Below are 15,362 nucleotides of genomic sequence, written 5' to 3'. Positions count from 1 at the left end.
ACCTTAATATACTTATTAACCTTTTCTATCATTTAAAGTGTTCTTAATATGTTTAAAGTTGAGTCAATTTACTTGGATATGTGTCTTTAAGTAAGTGTATGAGACCACTTTTCTCATTAATAAGTAAAAATGCAAAGAGTTTGTATACTAGTTTACAGTTTGTATTTTGACCTGTTGAGAACATCTGTAGTATTCGAAACTCGTATGTTTACTAATAAACTCAAAAAAGTGGTAAACAAGTGTTTTATTTTTTATATTTAAATAGATATGTGTCTTTTCTAAAAATAAGTTACGAATGCTAATTTTAAGCATCCAAAAATAGTCGTGCTGATCGTACCATCTAAGGGAAGGCACTAAAATATAACCTGTAATGGGAAATATATATATGGTAGGGGTATATAATTATCGTAATTTTATTGTATTCCTGAGTTATTGAAATGTTTCATAAAATTATAGGGTTGATTTATATTCATAAAATACGCAAATAAAAAGTAATGGTTTTTGATATAATAAACATCGTAAATCTGAAGGAATTTGACGACGTTCGCGGATTTGGTAGAGAAAAAAAGATATCGTGCAAAGTTTAGTAGCTAGCGGCCTACAGTAATGGCGAGTTTTCGAATGGAATACAGTATAATTTATATTTAAATAGTATAAATATTTTTAAAGACTTCTATTACTCTTCTGTAGTAATGTACATTTGTATCCAGTGTGGCAATATACTCAAATCGTTTCATCGTTTATGTAGTTATATTTACGCAACTCTTCTTTTTAAACCAGGGATTTCTTTGATTGTTTTTAACGAAGTATAGTTTGTCCGTGAGTTTTGATTTTTTTTTAACTAATGACATATTCAAAGACAATAAAAGGGAATGGCAAAGACGCATTTTCAAATATTAATAATAGTGTGTTCGTCAAATCTTCGGTGAAAGGAAGCTCTGAATTTAAGGTCATTTCTATTGACAGGCATTAAAGTACATTGATAGGTCATTAAATACAGAAAAAATACCCAATTTACATTAAAAAATAAACGCCGATCGTTAAATCGCTGCAAAATAAGAAACATATTGCTACTATTGTTTTTGTAAAAATTTGGTAAAAAAATAAAACATTCTGATTAATTTTGAACCAATATGCGGTAGAAGGAATTGTCAACCAACGGTTCTAGATTCACCGAAATGTTATTTAAATATGCAATTATCCATTTCGAAAATAAAATTAATATAAAATCCAACTTAAAATTATTACCTTATTCTAAACGTAATTATAATTATAATACACTACTTAAATTCATTAAATTAAAATTCATTAAATGAGAAAAATTAAATAAAATCATAGTTTTTAACCCCCGTTTTCTTGTGTACATAACATTAAATTTTGTCTAGCTGGCTACATAAAGTAAAATTGGAAAAAACCAAATTGTTTTTGTTTCTTCTTCTTACCTAGAATTTCAATATAAAATTTACGAAACTACGAAAAGGATGAAATGACATTTCTCAATTTATTTATTTATTTACCTAATATTTTGTATATTGAAAAATTACCAAAGTAAAGATGGCCATGAAAAAACGTAAATCTAAAGGGGATAAGATTGACAAAAGAATGTAATCTATCTTAAGCTGATGTAGCCTTTGAAAGCTCTGAATTGCTACTTTACTTTTTGTTTGCTTCATCTTTTATTCAGGAAAATAAACGTATTTATTTTTATTTTTATCAAAGAAAATACTTTAACACATTAAAACAATCTATTGAAAAAATTGGAAACAAGGGTGAGGATGTGAGATACGAGACCAATGAATTGATTTTGCGATTGGCGAGCATCAAACCCATAGACCCAACATACGAATACGATAAATCCCAACTTAATTTTCTTTAAACCCAGTTAACATTTGACTTTTTTTTTCTTCTTAAAATACCGTTTTTACGTTGAGAAAAAAACTTTTTCTTTGAAATAATTATATGGTTACAAAAAAAGTTTTTCTCTCAATATATATGCTTAAAAAAAAGCTAAAAATATATTTTTTAAAAATCATTCGTGAGGTGGCGACCGACTCTCCGTAAAGCCGAGTGCGTAATGAATTCTAATATTGCCAGTAAGGCCTTAACATTATACGTACTTAGGATATTAGATTTATAGGACCCTATATGATTTTATTTTTATTAGAGAAAATCATGCATTGAGTATTGTGGCTTTCGTAGTATCTTTTTAGTATTCATAAAAAATAAAAATATAGCGACATTAATTTAATGTTAATACATAAATTTCGCAATCCGTTTTTATTTTTATTTTTCGTTATTAATATTTCATGAGTGTACTGCCAAAAAAGAAGATATGATTCTAATAAAATGAATTTTAAATCCTGCTATTAAGTTTAGAAATAGTTTTAAACCTTAAAATAGTATATCAAAGTAATATTACAATTGAACTTGATTACAAAATTTCAAAATCGTTTGTTGAGTTTTTGAATTTTTAAAAGAATTTATTAAAAATTACAGATATATTTTCAGAAGAGGATGATTTTACAAGTGTCTTGAGAAATTGTTTTGAGTGTGACCAAATCTCAAAAATTTGGACACACTCAAAATATTGTGAATAAAATAACTGGTCAAAAATGTAAGATTGATTCATTTTTCAAATAATTTTTACATCTTTTCAAGTTTATTAGTTTGTAAAATAATAATAATTTGGGAGGAATCGTACAGACGTTTCATGAAGTCTCTGTTCAATATTTCTTTTACTTTTACTCAATCCAACCATAGATGGTGCCGAGATCTCGCATGTAAAGAAGGTGTCAATTGAAGGATAAATTTCGAAATTTGAGTAGTGTGGTTACCAAAAATGAGTAGAATGGTAAATGTTAGACTTGTGTTCAGTGATCACATAAAATAAAAATGTGAATCCTGTAAATAAATACGCAGGGTTTACGACCTATATTTTTCCATATTCTTCTTCATCTTTGTTGAGGTATCAATATGCTATTATGTGTTTTCATATGTTTCCACGTGACGAAATTGCGTATATTAAGATAAATGTTTATTTTACCAGCGTTGAATTTGACTTCCGAAATATATGAAATCCCCTAAAGAAATTACGCGATATTTTTTGTAATTTATGGTTTACGAAAAATATTGTTTAAATAAATGGTTTTACAAAAGCATATTATGCATATTTACATCTCCCTACTCAACCATCAACCCTTGCGGAGTCTGCGAGTTATAGAAAAGGTAATGTAATACAGGGAGCAAGCGATATTGATCGAACTTAGTACTAGAGAACGAGATGGCATCATTGAAAAACAGGGTGCAGGCGCACGCGGGAAGGGGACAAAGCATCATTATCCACTTTAAATAAACGTAGTATAAATATGCGAGACTTTAGATTTGAAATATGTGGAGAAAGATGGATGTGTATTTTTAAATTTGGATAATTGTGGTGTATATGGAGGCGGTAGGCGTGAGAGCCCTCTGCCGTCTCGCTTGGTACTGCGCTCGGGGCGGGCGTAGAGGTAGCTAGTCGTAGCCTGTCGTAGCTAGTTGTAGCAGCCGCGCCGCGCCAGTCCGCACGCACGGGCGTCAGTCGCGTAGCTCGGTCCGCGGTCACTTCCTCGCTACTGGACACGCAAAGTGATATAATTGATCATTCCAAGTGCAAGGGACCGTGCGGGAAAGGGTGGCTTTCTCTGCTCAGGGCCGTCTGGGGGCAGGGCGCCCCGCGGGCCCCCGAAGGCCTGCTGCCATGTAGGGCGGTCTGTAGGATGCTGGATAAGCCTAAAGTGGTACGTCCCCCTCGCGGCACACACTCGATCTGTCACCCCTCTCGGATGCTGGAATCGACAAATATCATACGATAATATCTAAATATTCCAAACATTAGGAATCATGTTTTTATTGTTTTTCTGACATATACGATAATATATGAATAATCAAAATTTTAGGAATCCTTTTATCTGTTGACCTTTTATTGTTTTTCTGACATATTATATGATACGTATCTGAATATTCGAAGCTTAAGGAATTTTTAGGCATTTATTTACTAATTTTCCTGACAAATATGATAATCATCTGTTGACTTTTTACTGTTTTTCTGACATATATGATAACATCTGAATATTCAAAACGTTATGAATCCTTTATCTGTTGACCTTTTATTGTTTTTCTGGTATATCATTTGATAATATTTGAATATTTTCAAAACTTTGGGAATCATATTTGCATTTTATTGTTTTCGGACATATTAAATGATAAATATTAATATTTAAATTTTAGGAATCCTTTTATCTGTCGTCCATTTATTGTTTTTGTGACATTTATGATAATATTTGAATATTTAAAACATTGGGAATCACGTTGGCTTTTGTATTGTTTTATGATTATTTTCAACCATTTGAAGTTGCGAAAAGTATTATATATTATAATCGTTAAAAAAAAGAGATTTTTTGTATTAATAACGTTAATTTTTCAATTTATTGCGGCTGTTGAATAAATATTGTGACTTTTATTTGTTGATATCAACATTTTAAAATTATTGTGTACACAAACAACAAAGAAAGTCAAAATAGGAAATGAAAAAGATAATAATATTGAATGAAAATTATATGATAATATTGTATGTGATATTTTAATCCATACATATTTTTAATTTGACATAAATTTGAAGATTAATTTTTTTTAAAACGTTTATAAATAAGGTTATTAGGTAACATATTTTTTATGGAAGTTCAACATTTTAATATAATAAAATAAATAAAACAAATAAAAAAAACAAATAATTGAAGCTAAAAGCACTTTATATCAGAAATAAGCCTTTTAAAAGGATTATGTGAATTCTAATACATTATGTACGGAGCTTTTGTATGCAGAGTATACTATGTACTTGCTGACATCAACACAAACTGGGTCAAGGGTTTCCGAAGACTGCATGGGTAGTGGTAGATAGAGATGCCTCAATTTCACTTTTGTGATATATTACTAATTTGTTCTTGAACTTACAGCTATGTACACATGTCACACATGTTCTCAATTTCTTTACAAATCCGCGAAAGAAAAGAAACACAATGAATCTAACAGACTAACAAAGTATTTTAACAATTACTTGTATTTACATGTTGTAAATGATCAATTTATCACTACATTCAATAAGTATTATGCAGAAAATATATATTTATATATATATACATATATATATATATATATATATATATATATATATATATATATATATATATATATATATATATATATATATATATATATATATATATATATATATATATATATATATATATATATATATATATATTTAATCTCTCTTAAAATTCTATCCTCAAAAGATTATTCTTTTTTAAGTAAAATGAAAATATGAGGAGTGTAATTGAATATTTAGAAACAAATATGGTTTAAACCAATTTTCACCGAGATACATACTTCGAAAGATATTTTTGTTTATTTTCAGAGATAAATGTTTTTTCAACATTTATTTTTAAAATATACAATATCAACATGCTTTGTAATTTTTTAAAGTTAGTTATAAAACCTCTCTCACACGGTCGACGTTTGCATATCAAATATGCTTTTATTTTTTTTAAACTGTCAATAAAAAATAATTTCAATCATGTGCGTATTTATTTTAATTCTTGCAAAAAACAAGCGTAATAACAACTTCAAATTTGTATACAGGTCTAAATGAACCGAAAACTTTGTTTTAGATTCTTAAATTGGATTGAAAAATTTATATTTTTTATTATTGTTATTTAAGAGGGGTGTATTAAAGTAAAAAAGTGAGTAATTAGTAAATATTCACAAACGTATATAAAATCATGTCCATAATATGACATTCTATTATAAAGAGTAACATATCATAAAGGTAGAGATACACACAAAGAAAAACTCAATAAAAAAATGCTTGTAAAATAAACGTTGTTGTGTCAAACTGATAAAATATCACTTGAAGTTTAAAGTACAAACATGTACTTATCTTTTTAAGACTAAAAAACGTCATTTTTAAACTTGTTATTAATGAACGATTTAATAAACATAAGTAAAAAATGTAAAGGCAAGACATCGAAAAGACACACAAGGTGGCTTGGTGGGTCTCTGCAAAAAAATATTTGAAATATGTTTATACTTGTTCTTTTTAATAAACGCATACAATTCATGTAAAAAAATCATTACGAGTAAAAAATACGAGTATTTTTTATTGACAATGAATACACGAAAATAAACAATGATTTTTTTATCATTAAATACGAAATTAAATGCAGAATTTGAATACACGCTTAACATGATGTTAGTACGGAAATGAATTTATCAGACCTCATTCTTAATGCTTATGTTATTGTGATTAATTAATATTATAAATCTGAAACTCACGTATAATACATTAATTATCTTTACTCATACGTTCACCTGACATGATCAGCATGATAAATATATCTGACATTTATAATCTTTATCTCCACCATTTACAAATACTTATTTTAAACCACTATTACTCTTCACCTGTAGATGAAAACATCTACAGTTTTAGAAACCAGTCGGGTGTAATAAAATACAACTTATAAAATGTTAATTAAAAAAAAAGTAAAGTAGAAACACTACATTTTGTATTGACCGTCTGTATTAGGTGTTAATTTCACCCCTAGTACAAGGGATAATACTAGATAAGCCATTCCTAATCAATTGGATTGAATTTAAAACAGAATTACAATTTGTCTTCCGTGTGTCACGTTTTAATAAGTATTTTATGAATTATTTCAAATATTCAAAGCAAATAAATATTTCAAGCTATTTTTCGACGTAAGAGAATTAAAAAAATCTTCCTAATAATAATAATATATTTGTTCTTGCATGAATATACCCACCTCAATAATTGATACGCTCTTACTATCTTACATATTCGGAAACATTATAAAACCTTTAAATTTGTTGACAATTATTTCTTCTACTTAACCGTATCCGCTCTCTATGTGGAGCATACGGAGTCCACAAAATGCTACAGGTTTTTCAGTAGGCCGCCAGCTCGCTTGCATCCTCTCAAATTAGGTCAAAGTCCAGAAGTTAAGACGTGTCTGCATTGAGTGGACATCCTAGACGGCAGGAATCTGATGCCTTGTAAAAGAGGCAAGTTTGATTAGGGCCATTGGGAGGCATCCGGAGTACAGTTAATAAATTTGGTGATTGTGAAATATCATCCAAAATATTGAGTCATTATTTTCATTACTTTCAATTTAAAATAACTGAAAACATGGCAATAGGAAAATATTTGGTACGATTAATACATTAAATAAACCTTTTGTACTCTTGTACCCTTGAGATAGTATTTTAAGAAAATGGCACTACATAAATTATCCAAAATTATTACCATTATAAATTACTCATATACATATTATATTCAAGAACGAAACTTTGAAAAAAAAAAGTTAGTTGCCAAAGAAAACTCTCCTTGCTTACTATGTATGTACAAGGATTTATAGCATATTTAGTATACGCTCCATACACTATGTCTTGAAAATGATAGCAAATGTGTATAGTTAATAATAAATTAATAAGATTGATCCCTAAAAACAATACAATAGAAACAATACAATACAAAATATATACAATAGGCTCAATTTTTTATATCAATCAATATTTGTCACATAGTTCATTTATTTGTATTATTATTATTATTCCTCTTTTGATATTTTCGAAATAAAATACCACTAAATCGGATAGATCTTTATGTCCTATTGCCTCATCAATTGTTGTCAACAGCATACCTTCTTCGTACATTATGTTTCCAATTTAAATCTTTCCTTTTCAAAAGTCACGGTGGGCGCATTATTATTTTGATACGGGTATTTATCGCCAGGATGAATAGTATTTTCCGAGAATAATACCGAGACACTGAAAGGGTGAGAATGTACTCACACTCATACTGCGCTCCCTTGGCTGATGCGTCACAGCCTCCCCTCGCAGGGTCAACAGGACGATAGGCACGGCGGGAGGCAGGGGCGGCTGGCGACAAGGGGGGGTGGTAGAGGGAAAGGAGAAAGGAAGGATACAGACAGGACGATCTTGCGGTATGGCGGGTATTGAAAATATATTTGATTGAACATTTTGGTTCAATTTAATATTTCAAAAATCGTTACCAACCAAAGGTAATTTAAAACATATTATTACTTACAACATTTTGAGTGTGTCCAAATACTTGTTCACAAAATCTGGATTATCTCCAACTACAGGAGTTATTTTCGTATTATTTTTTGACATCTCATCAAAGATGAAGAAGAACATGGAAGTCTGGGCATTTACGGGGCTGACGACCGTCATAGGCTGGTTTAAGTGATCGCCTTACACACGTGTAACATTCACCAATTCTACCCATCATTGACAACCACACTACTCAAATTCTTGGAATTTCTATGTATATGAACTAATTTAGAAACCTTGTTCTTGAATCACTAGAACTTCACTAGAGACATCAATATGTTCTTCTTCATCTTTGATGAGATGTCAAAAAATTATATTATTACTTATTATTACTCACATGTAATGTAAAACATATTATTACTTAGATATTACCACATTCCGAACTACACTTATTATGCAACAAAAAACATCATCAACAAAAATAGCGGAATCGCAATTTTCATAGCAAATACACATAACGTTATTGATTTCGAAGAAATAATAATAAAAAATGTTAATATCCTAAAAATTAAAATTAATTACAAAGGTCACATTAACAATGTTTTAGCAATCTACAGAACTCATTCTTCATCGATAACAACATTCATAGAACATTTAAAATGTATCTTAATCAATCTCAAAAATGAAAAAACTTTTTTATTAGGTGACATAAATTTATCCATCGACAGAGAATATGACTGCAATAATAAACATAATTATTTGAATACTCTAGCGGAATTCAATTTCACATCATTTATTAATAATCCCACTAGAAACATTCAAGGTCAACGACCTTCCTGTATAGACCATATTTTCTGTAACGCACTCGATTCTGATAATATAACAGCTGGCGTTATACACACCTCTATTACTGATCATTTTACAACAATAATTAAATACTCATATAACCTACCGAACACACATATAACGAATATAAACATACCAAATAAAACCTCTTCAGCACCGGCATTAAATAATTCACTTTTAAATAAACTCAACTCCGAGAAATGGGAAGAATTATTCCAATGTACCGATGTAAACACATGCTTTAAATTATTCGAAGAAAAATATTCTCATATCATGAATGCCAGCAAATACCAAACCTTCAGAAAAAAATCATCAAAATTCAAACCAATAAAACCGTGGATTACGCATGGACTTATTGTGTCTATAAGACATAAAGAAAGACTAATAAAAAAAATTAGAAAAAATCCCGAAAACGAAAGCCTAAAAAAATATTTTAAACTGTATAGAAAAAAACTTTTTTTTCTCATCAAAAATACCAAAGAAAAATATTACAAAACAAAAATAGATTTTGCAGAAAATGACAGTAAGAGAATGTGGAATATAATAAATGATATAATTGATAAAAAACACCCCCAGCAAAAAAAAATAATGTACCTCTCAAACGAAAATTCACGAATTCATTGCTTAGAAATGCCTCACAAAACTGCTAATATGTTTAATAATTTTTTTGCCAGTGTTGGTAAAAATTTAGCGCAAAAAATCCCTACTCAAACTAATTCCGATATTTTCAAAACAGATACTCCAACTTCCAATAATATATTAGCATCATTACAAATAACATCTCAGGAGGAAATTGAAGAAATCATAACAAATATGAAAGGAGGATCTGCCCCGGGATACGACGGACACTCTGTTAATACATTAAAATTCATAAAAAAACAAATCTCTAAACCTTTGACACACATCATAAACCTTAGCCTCACAACCGGTATATTCCCTTCAATTTACAAGAAAGCCATTATCATCCCCATCTACAAATCTGGAAATCCAGAATCAGTCACAAATTACCGACCTATATCTCTCATATCAAACATAGGTAAAATCATTGAAAAAATCATTAAAAAAAGACTGTCCACATATGTAAATAAATTTAATATAATCAATGAAAACCAATATGGATTCATGGAAAAAAGAAGCACACAAGATGCAATTGCCAAACTATCATACATCATCCAAGATTCTCTCGATAAATCACTCAACTGCATAGGAATTTTTGTCGACCTAAGAAAAGCTTTCGACAGTATTTCTCATGATAAACTTCTATTAAAACTAAAATCTGTCGGAATTACGGGTAAAGCCTTAAAACTGTTCCAGAGTTATCTTCTCGAAAGAACCCAAATTGTCAAAATCAATGAAGCCTATAGCCAACCCCTTACTAGTAATTTCGGTATACCTCAGGGTACAGTCTTAGGCCCTTTACTATTTATCATCTACGTCAACGACATATTTCACCAAAACATCAGCGGTAACATAATATCCTATGCTGACGACACCGCAATAGTTATAAACGGACCCAACTGGAATACCGTAAATGATCGCGCAAATAAGGACATGAAACTCCTAAAATTCTGGTTTGACAATAATCTATTATCCCTAAATACAGATAAAACATTCTTTATCCCATTTTGTATCCATAAACTCAAAATACCGACAAATATAAAAATTACAATTCACAATGGTGACTGCAGGGATTCAAATTGCAAAAACTTATGTTCTGTTTTATGTCCAAAAAAAGAAATAAAATATCTAGGTGTAATAATAGACCAACATTTGAAATACCATAGTCACATTAATGAACTAGTAAAACGAATAAGAAAATGCATATATATATTCATTAGAATCCGAAACATACTAACCATCGACAACCTAAAAAGAGTTTACTATGCTATCGTTCACTCACTACTACAGTATGGCATTATTGCATGGGGAGGCTCATACAACAACATACTGAACTCAGTGAAAATAGTACAGAAAACCATAATTAAGGTCATCTTGAAAAAAAAAACATATTTCCAACAAAATTATTATTTAAAAAATTTCAAGTTCCAAATATAGAATCCATTTATAAAAAAACCGCAGTTTTTCAAATACTAAAGGGTGACAACTATTTAAATTTAACAAAAAATTTATCATCGAGATTCTCAAACGATTTTTCTATTCCAAAATGCAACACCAAGCAATTTCAGCAAAACTTCAAATATTTGGCAATCAAACATTTCAATAAACTCCCTAAAGAAATAAAAAAAATAGATGATATAAAAATCCTCAAGAAAAAAATTAAAGCTCTATACATTTAAATCTTTAAAAAAATATATTAAAAAAACTATTATATCTTTTATTATATAACATTAAACCACGAGTGTAAGTCCCTTTCCAAGCACAAGAGCACAGACTCTTTTATGGAGAGGCACAGCGAATCGAAATATAAAAGTTCTACATATGTATAAATGATTCAAATGTTATTATGTTATAAATAAAAATGTAAATATATTAAATGAATAAAAAAAAAAAAAAAAAAAAATATTTTATTAATTATTTAAGGGGGAGCAAAATAATGGCAAATAAACAAAACATTGATATACAAATTATAATTAGGACGTTTTGTGTATCAAAAATTAAAGCATATACTATTTTTTATCAACACATGAATGGAGTTCTGAAAATGACTTCAACACACACATTATTATTTTTATTTTATTGTTTTTTTTTTACATTAAGACACTGTCTATCCTTGATAGGTATAGTAAATAAATGTTCAGAGGTAAGAAGGATTTATTTATTTAATATAAAATACATAAAAGTCCATCCAAGAAATGTATAAAAATATGTAATGATAATATGGAAATGTAATTAAAAAAAAAGGAACAATATTTGAAGATAATTAATGATACCAGGAAAAAAATAAAAACTAGCAAATTCAATATATTTTCTGGTGAATTTCTGAAAAGAGGCATTAAAGTCTACTAGATTGATGAAAGAGCATTGTAGAAAGTGAAAGATAGTAAAGTGTAGATTAAAAATAGCTTTGTTTACCTTAATTTTGAAAATTAAAAGTTCTTTAAAAAATGTCATAACTTATGGGATGGCCCAATATACAAGTATTATCTTAATTTTATAACACATTTCGCAAGATAAAAGTTACAAGTACTTACTTGTAAAGTTTTTCCCATGAAGGTTGCACATCATTTTTCACTTGGTGTCTTATTGTGGTCAACCTCCCTAACCGCTATTTTGGCCGACAAGTATTTATTGTTTCCTCTCTGCGCATTAAATCTACATAAAATCGTGTTTTACATTTAAATTTAGGTCATTAGTCGACATTTCAAAAACCCGATCGTACATCAATTTACTATTTGAATAAAGTAAAGTGCTGTTTTAAGTTTAAGGCGATAAGAATAATTGCTTAACACGGCGGGCTATTTTATTTTCTGTGTCAAATGACATTTTAACGAGTTTGCGTGCACTCGGCTATTTCTAAATTAATATATTATTAAGAAAAACAATTTTGGTCCGTGGAAAATTGGACACATTGAGTGACGTTTCGAAATGCGATATTATTGTGTCATTGTATCAGATGACGTTTGGGTAGCATAAAAGTATTTTATAACTATGTAAAATAAAACATGGCAATAACCAATAGTTGTTTATTACGGACAAATGCCTGAATATCTTCGTCTTTTTGAGACATTATTATTATTATTATCAATGCTTCTTTTATTAATAAATAAATAAAGGAATATTAATTTATAAATATATATATATATATATATATATATATATATATATATATATATATATATATATATATATATATATATATATATATATATATATATATATATATATATATATATATATATATATATATATATATATATATATATATATATATATATATATGTATATATATATATATATATATATATATATATATATATATATATATATATATATATATATATATATATATATATATATATATATATAAATACATATATCAATACTTGTATGTTTTATATATAGATACGTACCATATATAGGTTAACCTTCTGTAAAAAACTTGTGCTGTAAATATATTTGAATTGGTAGGGTTTCCGCGTTCAATACATATATTTTCTAGTTGGAGTTGATAATCTAATTCAGTCGTTATTATATAAAACATATAATAATATATGCTTTCATTCATGTACGTCATAAACTTAGTAGCTATCTAGCAATCTTTATTAAAAATTGCATTATTTTACAATCTTCGTAATATCGAACGAGACTTGCAATTAAATGCTTTTGATCTGTAGGCACACATTTTCTCACTAAAGTGCGAAAACGAAAAAGCTATTACGCATGAAAAAAAATATGAATTCCTAAATCCTATTCAATGTATCGGATCGAGCAGCGTTAATTTATTATACAAAGTGAAGTTATAAGTTATGTTTGAATACTATCTTACGATGTATAATAACTGATTTTTTACAAAGCGTACATACATAAATAGTACTTTAAACATATTTATAAAATAATAAGGTGTTACGTTTTCGGTGAACTTTAATAAATGCCTTTTCTTAATCCACGAAATCGGGGTTAAACGATCTTAATTCAAACAAAATTAATGTTTTCATGCGTTTGAATGAAGAAATAATAGATTATCTTAATCAAGTAATCAGTAATCTTTATACATAATGCTCTAAGTAAACTGTGAGACCATTACTTTGATTGAATGATAAATTTAATAACTTTTCTTGTAGATTTTTGATTATGTAATAATATTTATGATAATATTTCATTAACAAGAAGTCACGACATGGTGGTAGTTGACACGTCATGCGACAAAAAGTTTATTTTTATATGTAACATAATTCAGCTGTGTTAGAAAGGGGATGTAAACTTGAACCATGGCGTCGAAAGGGCTAAATAATTATTCACATATCATAAAGGCAGAATGTTATTGAAAAGTATTTTTTGTGGATTCGTAATCATTCTGAAGTTAATACTGCATTTACGTAAATAACCTTCTATAAAAATCATCCTTAAAGTATTTCTAGAAATATTTGGGGGTTTGAAAAATAGATTCATTTCGTGTGTTTAGAAACATTTAGAAGTGCAATATGTAATGTAAAAGTATAAGTAAAAATTAAATAAAAAAAATATTATGGAAGAAAATCAATTTTCTACAATACTGTTGATGAAGGTACCATATATTTTCAAATTTAATGAGATTCTTAGTATTTTATTATTGTTTCGGCATTAACTTTGTGGTAAGACATGTTACAATGATTAAAGAAAACACTTGTTTTTCTACCACTTTAGTAAATCAAGTGGTACAAAAACAAGTGTTTTCTTTAATCATTGTAAGATTCTTAGTAAATATCCAGTAATGAATTAAGACTCCAATAGACAAACTCCAAGACAAACCAATTTTTGTAGGGCTAGGATATTTTTTCCGAATATTATAGTTTTGTGAGCTGAAAATTGTTTTCAGTCATCGATATGATCATTTTGCTTGCATTTTTTACTCCTAGTGAGGTTCAACATGGGCAAGCTAAAGAAATATTAAAGGTGTCTCTGTATCATAGATAAACATTGAAATAGGTAGAATGGCGAACGTTACACAAGTGCACAAAATGATCACTTAAGCCAGCCGAATGCCTGGTCGTAAGCCCTGGGATGCTCAGACTTCCATCCTTCTCCATAAAAAAAATTGATAGGTATTTCATCTTATGTCGAAACACCTATAATATTGATATGTCCTGAATATTTCAGTATATGATAGAATAAAAAAATAATAAAATACTGTAAAAAATCTACGTGCCAGCCTTGGTTGTAACATTATTTGTTTAATTCCTTTTGGTGAATTTAATCCGACATATAAATGTGTTCCACCCATCCAACTATCCATGTCTCTTGAACATTTTTCTCAGTAATTTGCGATACGATTAGTATGACGACTTTGTAAACATTTTTCAAGTCTAGAATAAATTGTATCGTCGATATTTCAAAGAATACTAGTCGCGGCACGCTAAAATAAAATTTAACCTCCAAAAAATCAATTAGAATACAATTACGGTTGGATAATAAATAGTATAGATGGTTCTATGGTATATATTGCGACATTTTGCGTGTTATCAGGTTCAGGGGAAGGCAAAAGTCAAGGTTAAAAAGAAAGGATTTCCTTTATATTTAGATAAGAATAATATTTGACCTTAACATATTTTAACCTAATTATGAAGCATTAGCTATTATGCAAATTTGTAAGCCTATTATTCAATTATTCTTTTTCGTTTGTTCGAACATGCCATGTATTTGAACTGTCGGATAATTATCATAATACATAATGTACAGAATATGAGACTCTTTTTGACGTACTAGGCTATTTTAATTCATACGGATTT

The 15,362-nt window shown here is 28.6% G+C and overlaps 1 protein-coding gene across 1 annotated transcript in view; it reads left to right on the top strand.

The window, feature by feature from the left end:
* Nucleotides 1–3,524: 3,524 nt before the first annotated feature.
* Nucleotides 3,525–15,362, top strand: part of Dyrk2 (Dual-specificity tyrosine phosphorylation-regulated kinase 2) — a 79,502-nt gene continuing 67,664 nt past the window's right edge. Inside the window, exon 1 of the mRNA XM_088278028.1 lies at nucleotides 3,525–3,776. Within this exon, the coding sequence (XP_088134154.1) occupies nucleotides 3,756–3,776 (21 nt within the window). The 5' untranslated portion in view covers nucleotides 3,525–3,755. The remainder of the gene's footprint in view (nucleotides 3,777–15,362) is intronic.

Source organism: Brachycentrus maculatus, unplaced genomic scaffold (genome assembly GCF_059751285.1).
Source record: "Brachycentrus maculatus isolate JH-2025_06_01 unplaced genomic scaffold, ASM5975128v1 h1tg000054l, whole genome shotgun sequence".
Classification (NCBI taxonomy): domain Eukaryota; kingdom Metazoa; phylum Arthropoda; class Insecta; order Trichoptera; family Brachycentridae; genus Brachycentrus; species Brachycentrus maculatus.
The sequence above is the reverse complement of the archived record's forward strand: the minus strand, read 5'-3'. Positions and strand labels throughout refer to the sequence as shown.